General features: G+C 46.7%; 1 protein-coding gene across 5 annotated transcripts in view; it reads left to right on the forward strand.

The window, feature by feature from the left end:
• LOC135526808 (gap junction alpha-3 protein-like) overlaps positions 1-5,049 on the forward strand; it is a 70,375-nt gene extending 65,326 nt beyond the window's left edge. For 3 of the 5 annotated variants that reach the window (XM_064955476.1, XM_064955475.1, XM_064955474.1), the window contains 2 exons: positions 3,642-3,785; positions 3,899-5,049. In XM_064955476.1, the coding sequence (XP_064811548.1) occupies positions 3,657-3,785; positions 3,899-4,909 (1,140 nt within the window). In that variant the 5' untranslated portion in view covers positions 3,642-3,656 and the 3' untranslated portion in view covers positions 4,910-5,049. The remainder of the gene's footprint in view (positions 1-3,641; positions 3,786-3,898) is intronic. The other 2 variants (XM_064955479.1, XM_064955477.1) reach the window with 2 other exon arrangements.
• Positions 5,050-22,365: the final 17,316 nt, after the last annotated feature.

Consider the following 22,365-nt stretch of genomic DNA (forward strand, 5'->3'; position numbering starts at 1 on the left):
CCTCTCTCTCCGTTCCCTTCGGTCTCTCTCTCTGTTCCTTTCGGTCTGTCTCTCCCCTCTCTGTTCCCTTCGGTCTCTCTCTCCTCTCTCTCCGTTCCCTTCGGTCTCTCTCTCTCCTCTCTCTCCGTTCCCTTCGGTCTCTCTCTCCTCTCTCTCTGTTCCCTTCGGTCTCTCTCTCCTCTCTCTCTGTTCCCTTCGGTCTCTCTCTCCTCTCTCTCCTCTCACTCTGTTCCCTTCGGTCTCTCTCTTCGCTCTCTCCTTTCCCTTCAGTCTCTCTGTTCCCTTCGGTCTCTCTCTCCTCTCTCTCTGTTCCCTTCGGTCTCTCTCTCCTCTCTCTCCATTCCCTTCGGTCTCTCTCTCCTCTCTCTCCGTTCCCTTCAGTCTCTCTCTGTTCCCTTCGGTCTCTCTCTCCTCTCTCTCCTCTCACTCTGTTCCCTTCGGTCTCTTTCTTCGCTCTCTCCTTTCCCTTCAGTCTCTCTGTTCCCTTCGGTCTCTCTCTCCTCTCTCTCTGTTCCCTTCGGTCTCTCTCTCCTCTCTCTCCATTCCCTTCGGTCTCTCTCTCCTCTCTCTCCGTTCACTTCAGTCTCTCTCCATTCCCTTCGGTCTCTCTCTTCGCTCTCTCTCTTCGCTCTCTCCTTTCCCTTCAGTCTCTCTGTTCCCTTCGGTCTCTCTCTCCTCTCTCTCCATTCCCTTCGGTCTCTCTCTCCTCTCTCTCCGTTCCCTTCAGTCTCTCTCCGTTCCCTTCGGTCTCTCTGTCCTCTCTCTCCGTTCCCTTCGGTCTCTCTCTCCTCTCTCTCCGTTCCCTTTGGTCTCTCTCTCCTCTCTCCCCGTTCCCTTTGGTCTCTCTCTCCTCTCTCCCCGTTCCCTTCGGTCTCTCTCTCCTCTCTCCCCGTTCCCTTCAGTCTCTCTGTTCCCTTCGGTCTCTCTCTCCTCTCTCTCTGTTCCCTTCGGTCTCTCTCTCCTCTCTCTCCGTTCCCTTCGGTCTCTGTCTCCTCTCTCCCCATTCCCTTCGGTCTCTCTCTCCTCTCTCTCCTTTCTCTCCGTTCCCTTCAGTCTCTCTCCGTTCCCTTCGGTCTCTCTGTCCTCTCTCTCCGTTCCCTTCGGTCTCTCTCTCCCTCTCTCTCCGTTCCCTTTGGTCTCTCTCTCCTCTCTCCCGTTCCCTTTGGTCTCTCTCTCCTCTCTCCCCGTTCCCTTCGGTCTCTCTCTCCTCTCTCCCCGTTCCCTTCAGTCTCTCTGTTCCCTTCGGTCTCTCTCTCCTCTCTCTCCATTCCCTTCGGTCTCTCTCTCCTCTCTCTCCGTTCCCTTCAGTCTCTCTCCGTTCCCTTCGGTCTCTCTGTCCTCTCTCTCCGTTCCCTTCGGTCTCTCTCTCCTCTCTCTCCGTTCCCTTTGGTCTCTCTCTCCTCTCTCCCCGTTCCCTTTGGTCTCTCTCTCCTCTCTCCCCGTTCCCTTCGGTCTCTCTCTCCTCTCTCTCCGTTCCCTTCGGTCTCTCTCTCTGTTCCTTTCGGTCTGTCTCTCCCCTCTCTGTTCCCTTCGGTCTCTCTCTCCTCTCTCTCCGTTCCCTTCGGTCTCTCTCTCTCCTCTCTCTCCGTTCCCTTCGGTCTCTCTCTCCTCTCTCTCTGTTCCCTTCGGTCTCTCTCTCCTCTCTCTCTGTTCCCTTCGGTCTCTCTCTCCTCTCTCTCCTCTCACTCTGTTCCCTTCGGTCTCTCTCTTCGCTCTCTCCTTTCCCTTCAGTCTCTCTGTTCCCTTCGGTCTCTCTCTCCTCTCTCTCTGTTCCCTTCGGTCTCTCTCTCCTCTCTCTCCATTCCCTTCGGTCTCTCTCTCCTCTCTCTCCGTTCCCTTCAGTCTCTCTCTGTTCCCTTCGGTCTCTCTCTCCTCTCTCTCCTCTCACTCTGTTCCCTTCGGTCTCTTTCTTCGCTCTCTCCTTTCCCTTCAGTCTCTCTGTTCCCTTCGGTCTCTCTCTCCCCTCTCTGTTCCCTTCGGTCTCTCTCTCCTCTCTCTCCGTTCCCTTCGGTCTCTCTCTCTCCTCTGTCTCCGTTCCCTTCGGTCTCTCTCTCCTCTCTCTCTGTTCCCTTCGGTCTCTCTCTCCTCTCTCTCTGTTCCCTTCGGTCTCTCTCTCCTCTCTCTCCTCTCACTCTGTTCCCTTCGGTCTCTCTCTTCGCTCTCTCCTTTCCCTTCAGTCTCTCTGTTCCCTTCGGTCTCTCTCTCCTCTCTCTCTGTTCCCTTCGGTCTCTCTCTCCTCTCTCTCCATTCCCTTCGGTCTCTCTCTCCTCTCTCTCCGTTCCCTTCAGTCTCTCTCTGTTCCCTTCGGTCTCTCTCTCCTCTCTCTCCTCTCACTCTGTTCCCTTCGGTCTCTTTCTTCGCTCTCTCCTTTCCCTTCAGTCTCTCTGTTCCCTTCGGTCTCTCTCTCCTCTCTCTCTGTTCCCTTCGGTCTCTCTCTCCTCTCTCTCCATTCCCTTCGGTCTCTCTCTCCTCTCTCTCCGTTCACTTCAGTCTCTCTCCATTCCCTTCGGTCTCTCTCTTCGCTCTCTCTCTTCGCTCTCTCCTTTCCCTTCAGTCTCTCTGTTCCCTTCGGTCTCTCTCTCCTCTCTCTCCATTCCGTTCGGTCTCTCTCTCCTCTCTCTCCGTTCCCTTCAGTCTCTCTCCGTTCCCTTCGGTCTCTCTGTCCTCTCTCTCCGTTCCCTTTGGTCTCTCTCTCCTCTCTCCCCGTTCCCTTCGGTCTCTCTCTCCTCTCTCCCCGTTCCCTTCAGTCTCTCTGTTCCCTTCGGTCTCTCTCTCCTCTCTCTCTGTTCCCTTCGGTCTCTCTCTCCTCTCTCTCCATTCCCTTCAGTCTCTCTCTCCTCTTTCTCCGTTCCCTTCAGTCTCTCTCCGTTCCCTTCGGTCTCTCTGTCCTCTCTCTCCGTTCCCTTCGGTCTCTCTCTCCTCTCTCTCCGTTCCCTTTGGTCTCTCTCTCCTCTCTCCCCGTTCCCTTCGGTCTCTCTCTCCTCTCTCCCCGTTCCCTTCGGTCTCTCTCTCCTCTCTCCCCGTTCCCTTCGGTCTCTCTCTCCTCTCTCCCCGTTCCCTTCAGTCTCTCTCCGTTCCCTTCGGTCTCTCTCTCCTTTCTCTCCGTTCCCTTCGGTCTCTCTCTCCTCTCTCTCCATTCCCTTCGGTCTCTCTCTCCTCTCCCCCCGTTCCCTTCAGTCTCTCTCTCCTCTCTCTCTCCCTTCGGTCTCTCTCTCCTCTCTCCCTGTTTCCTTCGATCTCTCTCTCCTCTCTCTCCGTTCCCTTCAGTCTCTCTCCGTTCCCTTCGGTCTCTCTCTCCTCTCTCTCCGTTCCCTTCGGTCTCTCTCTCCTCTCTCTCCATTCCCTTCGGTCTCTCTCTCTCCTCTCCCCCCGTTCCCTTCAGTCTCTCTCTCCTCTCTCTCTCCCTTCGGTCTCTCTCTCCTCTCTCCCCGTTTCCTTCGATCTCTCTCTCCTCTCTCTCTCCTCTCCCTTCAGTCTCTCTCTCCATCCACATATATAATCTGTGGTTAGCTAGTATTTTTCACCCCTTACAGCCAGGGCTCTGATCTGTCACTTCCATGGGGGGGGGGGGGGACTGGAACCTGCTGTCTATGTTTTAACTAGTCCCTCTCTCCCCTCGCTCTCCCTCCCTACAACCACAGTAGTCTGCTACTACCATGGGGGACTGGAACCTGTTCGGGAAGTTGCTGGAGAAAGCCCAGGAACACAGCACCGTAGTGGGAAAGGTCTGGCTCACGGTCCTCTTCATCTTTAGGATCCTGGTCCTAAGCGCCGCAGCAGAGAAGGTCAATAAGAATTATTCAACACCTTTAAAAATATGTTTAGAACGTCAGCCATTGTAGTGCAACAATACACAAACACTAAATGCAGCTTGTTATTTCCGTTGTGTTCCCGGTAGGTGTGGGGGGACGAGCAGTCAGGGTTCACCTGCGACACCAAGCAACCTGGATGTGAGAACGTCTGTTATGACATCACCTTCCCCATCTCTCACGTCCGCTTCTGGGTCCTACAGATCATATTCGTCTCCACGCCCACCCTCATTTACCTGGGTCATATATTACACCTGGTGAGGATGGAGGAGAAACAGAAGCAGAGAGAGAAGGACGCAGATCGGGCCGGGGACAAACCACCCTTGCTGGAGACCAAAGCCTGTAAAGTCCAGGTGAGGGACGACAGTGGTAGGGTTCGACTGAAGGGGGAACTACTGAGGACCTACGTGTTCAACGTCATCTTCAAGACGCTGTTCGAGGTGGGCTTCATCGTCATGCAGTACCTGCTATATGGCTTCCAGCTGCAGCCCATGTACACCTGTGACCGCTCGCCCTGCCCCAACACAGTCAACTGCTACATCTCCCGACCCACAGAGAAAACCATCTTCATCATCTTCATGCTAGTAGTGGCAGGTTTGTCTCTGTTCCTCAACCTGATAGAGATGTACCACCTGGGATCCACTAAGTGTCGCCAGGGGATCAAGTACCACCGGGAGGATCTGAGCTCAGACTCTGTCTCCAAGGAGCCCAGCGAGGTGGACGAAGCTGTACCCTACGCTCCCAGCTACGACCACTACCACGGAGGCCAGCCAGCCTACCCCCAACTCCAACCAGACCAGCAGATCCAGCCAGCATATCCTCCTGTCCCCAGCTATAACATGTCCCCGTTATCTGAGGAGACTGACTCCACCTACCAGCCCTACCACAATAAGGCAGCCTACAAGCAGAACAAGGACAACCTGGCGGTGGAGAGGAGTGGCAGCAGGCAGCCGGAAGAGGAGGGGGACTTGAAAGGGAAGATGGGTGGAGGAGAAACGTGGGGGGGGTCGGAGCCAGGTTCCCCATCTCTAGCCCGGGCTGGACGCACCACTGCTAAACACGGCAACAACAAGACCAGAATAGACGATCTGAAGATCTGAGAGGGGGGTTAGGTTGCTATGACGATGTCTTAGGTTCCTTCCGAGGGTCTTATGTTGCTTGAAAGGCATTCTTAGGGTTCTGCCCCAAATGGCACCCTATTTGCTATATAGTGCACTATTTTTGACCGAGGCCTGTGACAGTCCAGAGCCCCGGCCCAAGTAGATCACTATATAGGGAATAGGGTGCCATTTGGGACAGAACCCTAAGAATGCCTTTCAAGCAACATAAGACCCTCGGAAGGAACCTACAACAGACCTGAGGCCATCCTGCCCCCCCCCCTCTCTCGGTGGCCTGGTGGATGGCAGAGCTTTGACTCGCTGGGGGGGAATGACACTTGCAGGACACACAAATAAACGTTGAGCGTTACGGTTGTAGAACACGATCTGCGAAGGGACCATTGGGTTTCATGCTATATGACGAACCGCGACGTCTCAAATCTCTTTTAGAAAACCTTCTGGTTCTGGTCTCTACGTGGGATAGAAGGATTACGTCCATTAAATACAACAACTATTATATTGAACATGTTTGTGCATTTCAGACTCTGGAGAATAAGAGGATATATTCGACATGTAGTTATTGAACGTGTGTGTTGTGTTGTAGTAAGGATGCTATATTGAGGGGAAAGGATGTTATTTAACATTTGACAAAGTAAAAACAAATGTTTGAATGAAGACGTCATGTTTAATTTGTTTCTACGTCGAAGAATAATAACCCTGCGTGTACTTTAACAGTCTGGCCCAAATGGTACCCTATTCTCCATAGGGTACACTACCTTGGGCTAGGAACCATAGGGTACACTACCTTGGGCTAGGAACCATAGGGTACACTACCTTGGGCTAGGAACCATAGGGTACACTACCTTGGACTAGGAACCATAAGGTACACTACCTTGGACTAGGAACCATAGGGTACACTACATTGGGCTAGGAACCATAGGGTACACTACCTTGGACTAGGAACCATAGGGTACACTACCTTGGACTAGGAACCATAGGGTACACTACCTTGGGCTAGGAACCATAGGGTACACTACCTTGGGCTAGGAACCATAGGGTACACTACCTTGGACTAGGAACCATAGGGTACACTACCTTGGACTAGGAACCATAGGGTACACTACCTTGGGCTAGGAACCATAGGGTACATTACCTTGGGCTAGGAACCATAGGGTACACTACCTTGGGCTAGGAACCATAGGGTACACTACCTTGGACTAGGAACCATAGGGTACACTACCTTGGGCTAGGAACCATAGGGTACACTACCTTGGGCTAGGAACCATAGGGTACACTACCTTGGGTTAGGAACCATAGGGTACACTACCTTGGACTAGGAACCATAGGGTACACTACCTTGGGCTAGGAACCATAGGGTACACTACCTTGGGCTAGGAACCATAGGGTACACTACCTTGGGCTAGGAACCATAGGGTACACTACCTTGGGCTAGGAACCATAGGGTATACTACCTTGGACTAGGAACCATAGGGTACACTACATTGGACTAGGAACCATAGGGTACACTACATTGGACTAGGAACCATAGGGTACACTACCTTGGGCTAGGAACCATAGGGTACACTACCTTGGGCTAGGAACCATAGGGTACACTACCTTGGACTAGGAACCATAGGGTACACTACATTGGACTAGGAACCATAGGGTACACTACATTGGGCTAGGAACCATAGGGTACACTACATTGGACTAGGAACCATAGGGTACACTACATTGGACTAGGAACCATAGGGTACACTACCTTGGACTAGGAACCATAGGGTACACTACCTTGGACTAGGAACCATAGGGTACACTACATTGGACTAGGAACCATAGGGTACACTACCTTGGACTAGGAACCATAGGGTACACTACATTGGGCTAGGAACCATAGGGTATACTACCTTGGGCTAGGAACCGTAGGGTACACTACCTTGGACTAGGAACCATAGGGTACACTACATTGGACTAGGAACCATAGGGTACACTACATTGGACTAGGAACCATAGGGTACACTACCTTGGACTAGGAACCATAGGGTACACTACCTTGGACTAGGAACCATAAGGTACACTACCTTGGGCTAGGAACCGTAGGGTACACTACCTTGGACTAGGAACCATAGGGTACACTACATTGGACTAGGAACCATAGGGTACACTACATTGGACTAGGAAACATAGGGTACACTACCTTGGGCTAGGAACCTTAGGGTACACTACCTTGGACTAGGAACCGTAGGGTACACTACATTGGACTAGGAACCATAGGGTATACTACCTTGGACTAGGAACCATAGGGTACACTACATTGGACTAGGAACCATAGGGTATACTACCTTGGACTAGGAACCATAGGGTACACTACCTTGGACTAGGAACCATAGGGTACACTACCTTGGGCTAGGAATCATATGGTACACTACATTGGACTAGGAACCATAAGGTACACTACCTTGGGCTAGGAACCATAGGGTGTACTACCTTGGGCTAGGAACCATAGGGTACACTACATTGGACTAGGAACCATAGGGTATACTACCTTGGACTAGGAACCATAGGGTACACTACATTGGGCTAGGAACCATAGGGTATACTACCTTGGACTAGGAACCATAGGGTACACTACATTGGACTAGGAACCATAGGGTATACTACCTTGGACTAGGAACCATAGGGTACACTACCTTGGACTAGGAACCATAGGGTACACTACCTTGGACTAGGAACCATAGGGTACACTACATTGGACTAGGAACCATAGGGTATACTACCTTGGACTAGGAACCATAGGGTACACTACATTGGACTAGGAACCATAGGGTACACTACATTGGACTAGGAACCATAGGGTATACTACCTTGGACTAGGAACCATAGGGTACACTACATTGGACTAGGAACCATAGGGTACACTACCTTGGACTAGGAACCATAGGGTACACTACCTTGGACTAGGAACCATAGGGTACACTACCTTGGACTAGGAACCATAGGGTACACTACATTGGGCTAGGAACCATAGGGTACACTACCTTGGACTAGGAACCATAGGGTACACTACATTGGACTAGGAACCATAGGGTACACTACCTTGGGCTAGGAACCATAGGGTACACTACATTGGACTAGGAACCATAAGGTACACTACCTTGGGCTAGGAACCATAGGGTACACTACCTTGGGCTAGGAACCATAGGGTACACTACATTGGACTAGGAACCATAGGGTACACTACCTTGGACTAGGAACCATAGGGTACACTACATTGGGCTAGGAACCATAGGGTACACTACCTTGGACTAGGAACCATAGGGTACACTACATTGGACTAGGAACCATAGGGTACACTACCTTGGGCTAGGAACCATAGGGTACACTACATTGGACTAGGAACCATAAGGTACACTACCTTGGGCTAGGAACCATAGGGTACACTACCTTGGGCTAGGAACCATAGGGTACACTACATTGGACTAGGAACCATAGGGTACACTACATTGGACTAGGAACCATAGGGTACACTACCTTGGACTAGGAACCATAGGGTACACTACATTGGGCTAGGAACCATAGGGTACACTACCTTGGACTAGGAACCATAGGGTATACTACCTTGGACTAGGAACCATAAGGTACACTACCTTGGACTAGGAACCATAGGGTTTGGGCTCTTTGTAGTGCACTAATCAAATACATCCCCCCCATGGAAATAAATGCCCCCCCCATGGAAATCAAATGCCCCTTGTAGACCATATAGACCTAACCCCATATAGACCTTACCCCTCATATTGACCTAACCACCTAACCCCTCATATAGACCTAACCCCTCATATAAACCTAACCACCTAACCCCTCATATAGACCTAACCCCTCATATTGACCTAACCACCTAACCCCTCATATAGACCTTACCCCTCATATTGACCTAACCACCTAACCCCTCATATAGACCTAACCACCTAACCCCTCATATAGACCTAACCACCTAACCCCTCATATAGACCTAACCACCGAACCCCTCATATATACCTAACCACCTAACCCCTCATATAGACCTAACCCCTCATATTGACCTAACCCCTCATATAGACCTAACCACCGAACCCCTCATATAGACCTAATCACCTAACCCCTCATATAGACCTAACCACCTAACCCCTCATATAGACCTAACCCCTCATACAGACCTAACCCCTCATATAGACCAAACCACCTAACCCCTCATATAGACCTAACCCCTCATACAGACCTAACCACCTAACCCCTCATACAGACCTAACCCCTCATCCCCTCATCTAGAGGAGTTACTACTACTACTACTGCTACCTTCACATTCTAGAAGAGTTACTACTACTACTACTACTACTACCTTCACATTCTAGAAGAGTTACTACTACTACTACTACTACTACTACCTTCACATTCTAGAAGAGTTACTACTACTGCTACTACTACTACTACCTTCACATTCTAGAAGAGTTACTACTACTACTACTACTACTACCTTCACATTCTAGAAGAGTTACTACTACTGCTACTACATTCACATTCTAGAAGAGTTACTACTACTACTACTACTACTACTACTACTACTACTACTACCTTCACATTCTAGAGGAGTTACTACTACTGCTACCTTCACATTCTAGAAGAGTTACTACTACTACTACAACTACTACTACCTTCACATTCTAGAGGAGTTACTACTACTGCTACCTTCACATTCTAGAAGAGTTACTACTACTACTACTACTACTACCTTCACATACTAGAGTAGTTACTACTACTACTACTACTGCTACCTTCACATACTAGAGGAGTTACTACTACTACTGCTACCTTCACATTCTAGAGGAGGTACTACTACTACTACTACTACTACCTTCACATTCTAGAAGAGTTACTACTACTGCTACTACTACTACTACCTTCACATTCTAGAAGATTTACTACTACTACTACTACTACCTTCACATTCTAGAGGAGTTACTACTACTGCTACCTTCACATACTAGAGGAGTTACTACTACTACTACTACTGCTACCTTCACATACTAGAGGAGTTACTACTACTACTACTACTGCTACCTTCACATTCTAGAGGAGTTACTACTACTGCTACTACTACTACTACCTTCACATTCTAGAAGAGTTACTACTACTACTACTACTACTACCTTCACATTCTAGAAGAGTTACTACTACTACTACTACTACTACTACCTTCACATTCTAGAAGAGTTACTACTACTGCTACTACTACTACTACCTTCACATTCTAGAAGAGTTACTACTACTACTACTACTACTACCTTCACATTCTAGAAGAGTTACTACTACTGCTACTACATTCACATTCTAGAAGAGTTACTACTACTACTACTACTACTACTACTACTACTACCTTCACATTCTAGAGGAGTTACTACTACTGCTACCTTCACATTCTAGAAGAGTTACTACTACTACTACAACTACTACTACCTTCACATTCTAGAGGAGTTACTACTACTGCTACCTTCACATTCTAGAAGAGTTACTACTACTACTACTACTACTACCTTCACATACTAGAGTAGTTACTACTACTACTACTACTGCTACCTTCACATACTAGAGGAGTTACTACTACTACTACTGCTACCTTCACATTCTAGAGGAGGTACTACTACTACTACTACTACTACCTTCACATTCTAGAAGAGTTACTACTACTGCTACTACTACTACTACCTTCACATTCTAGAAGATTTACTACTACTACTACTACTACCTTCACATTCTAGAGGAGTTACTACTACTGCTACCTTCACATACTAGAGGAGTTACTACTACTACTACTACTGCTACCTTCACATACTAGAGGAGTTACTACTACTACTACTACTGCTACCTTCACATACTAGAGGAGTTACTACTACTACTGCTACTACTGCTACCTTCACATTCTAGAAGAGTTACTACTACTACTACTACTACTACTACCTTCACATACTAGAGGAGTTATTACTACTACTACTACTGCTACCTTCACATACTAGAGGAGTTACTACTACTACTACTACTGCTACCTTCACACACTAGAGGAGTTACTACTACTACTGCTACTACTGCTACCTTCACATTCTAGAAGAGTTACTACTAATACTACTACTACTGCTACCTTCACATTCTAGAAGAGTTACTACTACTACTACTACTGCTACCTTCACATTCTAGAAGAGTTACTACTACTACTACTACTACTGCTACCTTCACATTCTAGAAGAGTTACTACTACTACTACTACTACCTTCACATACTAGAGGAGTTACTACTACTACTACTACTGCTACCTTCACATTCTAGAGGAGTTACTACTATTACTACTACTACCTTCACATTCTAGAAGAGTTAGTACTACTACTACTACTACTACCTTCACATTCTAGAAGAGTTACTACTACTACTACTGCTACCTTCACATACTAGAGGAGTTACTACTACTACTACTACTGCTACCTTCACATTCTAGAAGAGTTACTACTACTGCTACTACTACTACTACCCTCACATACTAGAGGAGTTACTACTACTGCTACTACTACTACTACCTTCACATTCTAGAGGAGTTACTACTATTTCTACTACTACCTTCACATTCTAGAAGAGTTACTACTACTGCTACTACTACTACTACCTTCACATTCTAGAAGATTTACTACTACTACTACTACTACTGCTACCTTCACATTCTAGAAGAGTTACTACTACTACTACTACTACTGCTACCTTCACATTCTAGAAGAGTTACTACTACTACTACTACTACTGCTACCTTCACATTCTAGAAGAGTTACTACTACTACTACTACTACTGCTACCTTCACATTCTAGAAGAGTTACTACTACTACTACTACTACTACTGCTACCTTCACATTCTAGAAGAGTTACTACTACTACTACTACTGCTACCTTCACATACTAGAGGAGTTACTACTACTACTACTACTGCTACCTTCACATTCTAGAGGAGTTACTACTACTACTACTACTACCTTCACATTCTAGAAGAGTTACTACTACTGCTACTACTACTACTACCTTCACATTCTAGAGGAGTTACTACTATTACTACTACTACCTTCACATTCTAGAAGAGTTACTACTACTGCTACTACTACTACTACCTTCACATTCTAGAAGAGTTACTACTACCTTCACATTCTAGAGAAGTTACTACTACTGCTACCTTCACATTCTAGAAGAGTTACTACTACTGCTACCTTCACATACTAGAGGAGTTACTACTACTACTACTACTACTACTACCTTCACATTCTAGAGGAGTTACTACTACTACTACTACTGCTACCTTCACATACTAGAGGAGTTACTACTACTACTACTGCTACCTTCACATACTAGAGGAGTTACTACTACTACTACTACTGCTAACTACACATTCTAGAATAGTTACTACTACTACTACTACTACTACTGCTACCTTCACATTCTAGAAGAGTTACTACTACTGCTACCTTCACATACTAGAGGAGTTACTACTACTACTACTACTGCTACCTTCACATACTAGAGGAGTTACTACTACTACTACTACCACTACCTTCACATACTAGAAGAGTTACTACTACTACTACTACCTTCACATACTAGAGGAGTTACTACTACTACTACTACTGCTACCTTCACATACTAGAGGAGTTACTAATACTACTACTACTACTACTACCTTCACATACTAGAGGAGTTACTACTACTACTACTACTGCTACCTTCACATTCTAGAGGAGTTACTACTACTACTATTACTACTGCTACCTTCACATACTAGAGGAGTTACTACTACTACTACTACTACTGCTACCTTCACATACTAGAGGAGTTACTACTATTACTACTGCTACCTTCACATACTAGAGGAGTTACTACTACTACTACTACCACTACCTTCACATACTAGAGGAGTTACTACTAATACTACCACTACCTTCACATACTAGAGGAGTTACTACTAATACTACCACTACCTTCACATACTAGAGGAGTTACTACTACTACTACTACTGCTACCTTCACATTCTAGAGGAGTTACTACTACTACTACTACTACTACCTTCACATTCTAGAAGAGTTACTACTACTACTACTACTACCTTCACATACTAGAAGAGTTACTACTACTACTACTACTGCTACCTTCACATACTAGAGGAGTTACTACTACTACTACTACTACCTTCACATACTAGAAGAGTTACTACTACTACTACTACTGCTACCTTCACATACTAGAGGAGTTACTGCTACTACTACTGCTACCTTCACATACTAGAATAGTTACTACTACTACTACTACTACTACTACTACCTTCACATTCTAGAGGAGTTACTACTACTACTGCTACCTTCACATACTAGAGGAGTTACTACTACTACTACTACCTTCACATACTAGAAGAGTTACTACTACTACTACTACTACCTTCACATACTAGAGGAGTTACTACTACTACTGCTACCTTCACATTCTAGAGGAGTTACTACTACTACTACTACTACTACTACTACCTTCACATACTAGAAGAGTTACTACTACTGCTACTTCTACTACTACCTTCACATTCTAGAGGAGTTACTACTACTGCTACTACTACTACTACCTTCACATTCTAGAAGAGTTACTACTACTACTACTACTACTACTACTACCTTCACATTCTAGAGGATTTACTACTACTGCTACTACTACTACTACCTTCACATTCTAGAAGAGTTACTACTACTACTACTACTACTACTACCTTCACATTCTAGAAGAGTTACTACTACTACTACTACTACTACTACTACCTTCACAAACTAGAGGAGTTACTACTGCTACTACTACTACTACCTTCACATTCTAGAAGAGTTACTACTACTGCTACTACTACTACTACCTACCCAATCACAGTAAAGTATGTAGGTAACATGTCTTACAGTAGAGTATGTAGGTAACATGTCTCACAGTAGAGTATGTAGGTAACATGTCTCACAGTAAAGTATGTAGGTAACATGTCTCACAGTAGAGTATGTAGGTAACATGTCTCACAGTAGAGTATGTAGGTAACATGTCTCACAGTAGAGTATGTAGGTAACATGTCTCACAGTAAAGTATGTAGGTAACATGTCTCACAGTAAAGTATGTAGGTAACATGTCTCACAGTAGAGTATGTAGGTAACATGTCTCACAGTAGAGTATGTAGGTAACATGTCTCACAGTAGAGTATGTAGGTAACATGTCTCACAGTAGAGTATGTAGGTAACATGTCTCACAGTAGAGTATGTAGGTAACATGTCTTACAGTAGAGTATGTAGGTAACATGTCTCACAGTAGAGTATGTAGGTAACATGTCTCACAGTAAAGTATGTAGGTAACATGTCTCACAGTAGAGTATGTAGGTAACATGTCTCACAGTAGAGTATGTAGGTAACATGTCTCACAGTAGAGTATGTAGGTAACATGTCTCACAGTAAAGTATGTAGGTAACATGTCTCACAGTAAAGTATGTAGGTAACATGTCTCACAGTAGAGTATGTAGGTAACATGTCTCACAGTAGAGTATGTAGGTAACATGTCTCACAGTAGAGTATGTAGGTAACATGTCTCACAGTAGAGTATGTAGGTAACATGTCTCACAGTAGAGTATGTAGGTAACATGTCTCACAGTAGAGTATGTAGGTAACATGTCTTACAGTAAAGTATGTAGGTAACATGTCTCACAGTAAAGTATGTAGGTAACATGTCTCACAGTAAAGTATGTAGGTAACATGTCTCATAGTAAAGTATGTAGGTAACATGTCTCACAGTAAAGTATGTAGGTAACATGTCTCACAGTAAAGTATGTAGGTAACATGTCTCACAGTAGAGTATGTAGGTAACATGTCTCACAGTAGAGTATGTAGGTAACATGTCTCACAGTAGAGTATGTAGGTAACATGTCTCATAGTAAAGTATGTAGGTAACATGTCTCACAGTAGAGTATGTAGGTAACATGTCTCACAGTAGAGTATGTAGGTAACATGTCTCACAGTAGAGTATGTAGGTAACATGTCTCACAGTAGAGTATGTAGGTAACATGTCTCACAGTAGAGTATGTAGGTAACATGTCTTACAGTAAAGTATGTAGGTAACATGTCTCACAGTAAAGTATGTAGGTAACATGTCTCACAGTAAAGTATGTAGGTAACATGTCTCATAGTAAAGTATGTAGGTAACATGTCTCACAGTAAAGTATGTAGGTAACATGTCTCATAGTAAAGTATGTAGGTAACATGTCTCATAGTAAAGTATGTAGGTAACATGTCTCACAGTAAAGTATGTAGGTAACATGTCTCACAGTAAAGTATGTAGGAAACATGTCTCACAGTAAAGTATGTAGGTAACATGTCTCACAGTAGAGTACAGTTGAAGTCAGAAGTTTACATACACCTTAGCCAAATACTTTCAACTCAGTTTTTGACAATTCCTGACATTTAATCCTATTAAGAATGTGAAATGTCGGAATAATAGTAGAGATAATTATTTATTTCAGCTTTTATTTCTTTCATCACATTCCCAACGGGTCAGAAGTTAACATACACTCAATTAGTATTTGGTAGCATTGCCTTAAAATTGATTAACTTGGGTCTAATGTTTCGGGTAGCCTTCTATAAGCTTCCCACAATAAGTTGGGTGAATTTTGGCCCATTCCTCCTGACAGAGCTGGTGTAACCAAGTCAGGTTTGTAGGCCTCCTTGCTCACACATGCTTTTTCAGTTCTGTCCACAAATGTTCTATGTGATTGAGGTCAGGGCTTTGTGATGGCCACTCCAATACCTTGACTTTGTTGTCCTTAAGCCATTTTGCCACAACTTTGGAAGTATGCTTGGGGTCATTGTCCATATGGAAGACCCATTTGTGACCAAGCTTTAACTTCCTGACTGATGTCTGAGATGATGCTTCAATATATCCACATCATTTTCCTGCCTCGTGATGCAATCTACTTTGTGAAGTGCACCAGTCCCTCCTGCAGCAAAGCACCCCCACAACTTGATGCTGCCACCCCCGTGCTTCATGGTTGGGATGGTGTTCTTTGGTTTGCAAGCCTCCCCCTTTTCCCTCCAAACATAACGATGGTCATTATGGCTAAACAGTTCTATTTTTGTTTCATCAGACCAGAGGACATTTCTCCAAAAAGTACAATCTTTGCCCCATGTGCAGTCGCAAACCGTAGTCTGTTTTTTTTTAATGGGGTTTTGGAGCAGTGACATCTTCCTTGCTGAGCGGCCTTTCAGTTTCTGTCGATATAGGACTCGTTTTACTGTGGATATAGATACTTTTGTACCGGTTTCCTCCAGCATCTTCACAAGGTCCTTTGCTGTTGTTCTGGGATTGATTTGCACTTTTAACACCACAGTACATTCATCTCTAGGAGACAGAACGCGTCTCCTTCCTGAGCGGTATGACGGCTGCGTGGTCCCATGGTGTTTATACTTACATACTATTGTGTGTACAGATGAACGTGGTACCTTCAGGTGTTTGGAAATTGCTCCCAAGGATGAACGAGACTTGTGGAAGTCTACAATTGTTTTTCTGAGATCTTGGCTGATTTCTTTTGATTTTCCCATGATGTCAAGCAAAGAGTCACTGAGGTTGAAGGTAGACCTTGAAATACATCCACAGGTACACCTCCAATTGACTCAAATGATGTCAATTAGCCTATCAGAAGCTCCTAAAGCTATGATATAATTGTCCAAGCTCTTCAAAGGCTGTTACGTTCCCCAGTTTGTGTTGTAGTTTGTGTATTTGCATGTGTTTATTTCAGGAAATTGCTTCCTGAAATCCCTCAAGCAGCTGATTGGTCGACTCCATGGCTAATTGGAGAGTTGACCCCGCCCCCTCGTCAAGACACAGCTGTCTCCAGTTACACATTCATTCTGAAGCTATATAAAAGCCAGTGTTCTGTTCAGGAGGTTCATTGCTGGGAGATTGAATGTGATAGAGAATCATTGCTGAGAGAGGAGGCTGATGGCTGTGGATAATTTACTATGTTAGTTGTTGGTAGCAGTTGGTATGTTCAGTGAGTTTGTTGCTCAGATAGAGCTTATTTGATGTCCTTTGATCTTAGTTTGTTTGAGAAATGATTTGTTCTCCTGTTTCATTTGTTCCCAGGGGGAAAGGGGAAGGCACCTAGGGAGTGCTTAGGCACGAGGCCCGCGGGCATACATATACCCATTTACATTTACATTTAAGTCATTTAGCAGACGCTCTTATCCAGAGCGACTTACAAATTGGTGAATTCACCTTCTGACATCCAGTGGAACAGCCACTTTACAATAGTGCATCTAAGTCATTAAGGGGGGGGTGAGAAGGATTACTTATCCTATCCTAGGTATTCCTTGAAGAGGTGGGGTTTCAGGTGTCTCCGGAAGGTGGTGATTGACTCCGCTGTCCTGGCGTCGTGAGGGAGTTTGTTCCACCATTGGGGGGCCAGAGCAGCGAACAGTTTTGACTGGGCTGAGCGGGAACTGTACTTCCTCAATGGTAGGGAGGCGAGCAGGCCAGAGGAGGATGAACGCAGTGCCCTTGCTTGGGTGTAGGGCCTGATCAGAGCCTGGAGGTACTGCGGTGCCGTTCCCCTCACAGCTCCGTAGGCAAGCACCATGGTCTTGTAGCGGATGCGAGCTTCAACTGGAAGCCAGTGGAGAGAGCGGAGGAGCGGGGTGACGTGAGAGAACTTGGGAAGGTTGAACACCAGACGGGCTGCGGCGTTCTGGATGAGTTGTAGGGGTTTAATGGCACAGGCAGGGAGCCCAGCCAACAGCGAGTTGCAGTAATCCAGACGGGAGATGACAAGTGCCTGGATTAGGACCTGCGCCGCTTCCTGGGTGAGGCAGGGTCGTACTCTGCGGATGTTGTAGAGCATGAACCTACAGGAACGGGCCACCGCCATGATGTTGGTTGAGAACGACAGGGTGTTGTCCAGGATCACGCCAAGGTTCTTAGCGCTCTGGGAGGAGGACACAATGGAGTTGTCAACCGTGATGGCGAGATCATGGAACGGGCAGTCCTTCCCCGGGAGGAAGAGCAGCTCCGTCTTGCCGAGGTTCAGCTTGAGGTGGTGATCCGTCATCCACACTGATATGTCTGCCAGACATGCAGAGATGCGATTCGCCACCTGGTCATCAGAAGGGGGAAAGGAGAAGATTAATTGTGTGTCGTCTGCATAGCAATGATAGGAGAGACCATGTGAGGTTATGACAGAGCCAAGTGACTTGGTGTATAGCGAGAATAGGAGAGGGCCTAGAACAGAGCCCTGGGGGACACCAGTGGTGAGAGCGCGTGGCGAGGAGACAGATTCTCGCCACGCCACCTGGTAGGAGCGACCTGTCAGGTAGGACGCAATCCAAGCGTGGGCCGCGCCGGAGATGCCCAACTCGGAGAGGGTGGAGAGGAGGATCTGATGGTTCACAGTATCGAAGGCAGCCGATAGGTCTAGAAGGATGAGAGCAGAGGAGAGAGAGTTAGCTTTAGCAGTGCGGAGCGCCTCCGTGATGCAGAGAAGAGCAGTCTCAGTTGAATGACTAGTCTTGAAACCTGACTGATTTGGATCAAGAAGGTCATTCTGAGAGAGATAGAGGGAGAGCTGGCCAAGGACGGCACGTTCAAGAGTTTTGGAGAGAAAAGAAAGAAGGGATACTGGTCTGTAGTTGTTGACATCGGAGGGATCGAGTGTAGGTTTCTTCAGAAGGGGTGCAACTCTCGCTCTCTTGAAGACGGAAGGGACGTAGCCAGCGGTCAGGGATGAGTTGATGAGCGAGGTGAGGTAAGGGAGAAGGTCCCCGGAAATGGTCTGGAGGAGAGAGGAGGGGATAGGGTCGAGCGGGCAGGTTGTTGGGTGGCCGGCCGTCACAAGAAGCGAGATTTCATCTGGAGAGAGAGGGGAGAAAGAGGTCAGAGCACAGGGTAGGGCAGTGTGAGCAGAACCAGCGGTGTCGTTTGACTTAGCAAACGAGGATCGGATGTCGTCGACCTTCTTTTCAAAATGGTTGACGAAGTCATCTGCAGAGAGGGAGGAGGGGGGGGAGGGGGAGGAGGATTCAGAAGGGAGGAGAAGGTGGCAAAGAGCTTCCTAGGGTTAGAGGCAGATGCTTGGAATTTAGAGTGGTAGAAAGTGGCTTTAGCAGCAGAGACAGAGGAGGAAAATGTAGAGAGGAGGGAGTGAAAGGATGCCAGGTCCGCAGGGAGGCGGGTTTTCCTCCATTTCCGCTCGGCTGCCCGGAGCTCTGTTCTGTGAGCTCGCAATGAGTCATCGAGCCACGGAGCGGGAGGGGAGGACCGAGCCGGCCTGGAGGATAGGGGACATAGAGAGTCAAAGGATGCAGAAAGGGAAGAGAGGAGGGTTGAGGAGGCAGAGTCAGGAGAAAGGTTGGAGAAGGTATGAGCAGAGGGAAGAGATGAAAGGATGGAAGAGGAAAGAGTAGCGGGGGAGAGAGAGCGAAGGTTGGGACGGCGCGATACCATCCGAGTAGGGGCAGTGTGGGAAGTGTTGGATGAGAGCGAGAGGGAAAAGGATACAAGGTAGTGGTCGGAGACTTGGAGGGGAGTTGCAGTGAGGTTAGTGGAAGAACAGCATCTAGTAAAGATGAGGTCGAGCGTATTGCCTGCCTTGTGAGTAGGGGGGAAGGTGAGAGGGTGAGGTCAAAAGAGGAGAGGAGTGGAAAGAAGGAGGCAGAGAGGAATGAGTCAAAGGTAGACGTGGGGAGGTTAAAGTCGCCCAGGACTGTGAGAGGTGAGCCGTCCTCAGGAAAGGAGCTTATCAAGGCATCAAGCTCATTGATGAACTCTCCGAGGGAACCTGGAGGGCGATAAATGATAAGAATGTTAAGCTTGAAAGGGCTGGTAACTGTGACAGCATGGAATTCAAAGGAGGCGATAGATAGATGGGTAAGGGGAGAGAGAGAGAATGACCACTTGGGAGAGATGAGGATCCCGGTGCCACCACCCCGCTGACCAGAAGCTCTCGGGGTGTGCGAGAACACGTGGGTGGACGAAGAGAGAGCAGTAGGAGTAGCAGTGTTATCTGTGGTGATCCATGTTTCCGTCAGTGCCAGGAAGTCGAGGGACTGGAGGGAGGCATAGGCTGAGATGAACTCTGCCTTGTTGGCCGCAGATCGGCAGTTCCAGAGGCTACCGGAGACCAGGAACTCCACGTGGGTCGTGCGCGCTGGGACCACCAGATTAGGGTGGCCGCGGCCACGCGGTGTGGAGCGTTTGTATGGTCTGTGCAGAGAGGAGAGAACAGGGATAGATAGACACATAGTTAACAGGGTACAGAAGAGGCTACGCTAATGCAAAGGAGATTGGAATGACAAGTGGACTACACGTCTCGAATGTTCAGAAAGTTAAGCTTACGTAGCAAGAATCTTATTGACTAAAATGATTGAAATGAAACAGTACTGCTGGAGTAGGCTAGCTGGTAGTGGCTGCGATGTTGACACTACACTAATCAAGTCGTTCCGTCGAGTGTAATAGTTTCTACAGTGCTGCTATTCGGGGCTGGCTGGCTAGCTAGCAAGGTTGATTGCGTTCCGTTACTTAAAAGAACGACAATAGCTGGCTGGCTAACCTAGAAAATCGCTCTAGGCTACACAATTGTCTTAGATACAAAGACGGCTATGTATCTAGCTAGCTACGATCAAACAAAACAAACCGTTGTACTGTAATAGTTACTACGGTGCTGCTATTCAAACAGTAGAAGAACGACAATAGCTGGCCAGCTAACCTAGAAAGCTAACCTAGAAAATCGCTCTAGACTACACAATTGTCTTAGATACAAAGACGGCTATGTAGCTGGCTAGCTACGATCAAACAAATCAAACCGTTGTACTGTAATGAAGTGAAATGAAAATGTGATACTACCTGTGGAACGACGCGGAATGTTGACCGGGTAGTTGGAGTTCAATTCGGTAGAGGTTGGCTAGCTGTTGGCTAGCTAGCTAGCAGCATTTCCTACGTTAAGGACGACAAATAGCTGGCTAGCTAACCTCGGTAAATTAAGATAATCACTCTAAGTCTACACACTCTAAACTGCACAATTATCTTGGATACGAAGACAACTATGTAGCTAGCTGACACTACGCTAATCGAGTCGTTCAGTTGAGTGTAATAGTTACTACAGTGCTAGTGGACAGTGGATGTTAGCTAGCTGCTTAGCTGCTTAGCTAGCTGCTTAGCTAGCTGCTGGGCAGATACGTTAGGACGACGAAATACGATAATTATGCAATTGTCGTTGATACAAGGACGGCTATGTAGCTGGCTAAGAAGAAATTGCTAAGATTAGACAAATCAAACCGTTGTACTATAACGAAATGTAATGAAAAGTTATAAAAAGTTATACTACCTGCGGACCGAAGTGTAGATGCGGCCGCTCGCTCCAACCGGAACCCGTAGCATATTCACTGTCTAGGCACAATAGGTAAGACCTGGGCGGACCACCCCTGTATTTTGGTTAGGGCACCAGGTGGTGCTAAATTAGGTAAGTATTGGTTAGGCTGGTAAGATAGGAGAGGGGCTTTGAGATTTACTTTCTTTGCTTTGGTTCCGTCCAGCCCCTTTTCCCCATATTACTGTGTAAAGGAATAAAGTCCTTGTAAACGGTACCACATTCTGTCTGTTGTCATCCTTACTCGCACCTACAGTCCATACTTTTTTCACTTCACGGAGAGTTTAGTTGTAGCAGGGTGTTGCGTTCCCTCTTCATAGAGGCGTGCGTAACATAATGGGGGCTCATCCGGGATCTTTCCATTAAACCCACCGGACCCTGCTGCTCTGAGCTCTCTGTGGTTAGTGATTGAGGTGTGATGGTAGGTTGTGAGTTTGGATGACTTGTTTAGTTAGTGTGTTCAGGAGACTGCATTGTATATAAGATGGCTGCATCAGCCATCTCCAAGTTTTTTGAAGCGCCCTCTGTTGATTGTTTGGTGAGGTTTCGTAAAGTAGACCTTATAGCTATAGCTGACCATTATGGATTTGTTTTCCCTGAGGAAGCCCTAAAGGCTGAGCTTTTGGTGCTAGTCAGGGAGGGTTTAGTGAGAGAACGGATTCTCTCATTGCAAGGAGAGGAGACGGGTAGACCATCTGATGCCAAGTCGGAGGACAGGGTGGAGGAAGGGGTTCCTCGTACCCCTTTTACATTGCCCCGATTTGATCCTTCATCTTCTGCTTCGGGTCATTCAGATGGGACTGCTAGGCTGAAGGTGAGGCTGGCTCGGTTAGAAATGGAGCAAAAAGATAAAGAGAGACAGATGAATTTTGAACTTGAAATTAGGAAAATAGAAGCTGACAAGGAGGTGAGGATCCGACAACTGGAGCTAGACGCTGGCTCCAGTGCGACTCCACAAGCTGCTCATCATCAAGCCCACTTCG

Source organism: Oncorhynchus masou, chromosome 32 (assembly GCF_036934945.1).
Source record: "Oncorhynchus masou masou isolate Uvic2021 chromosome 32, UVic_Omas_1.1, whole genome shotgun sequence".
NCBI lineage: Eukaryota > Metazoa > Chordata > Actinopteri > Salmoniformes > Salmonidae > Oncorhynchus > Oncorhynchus masou.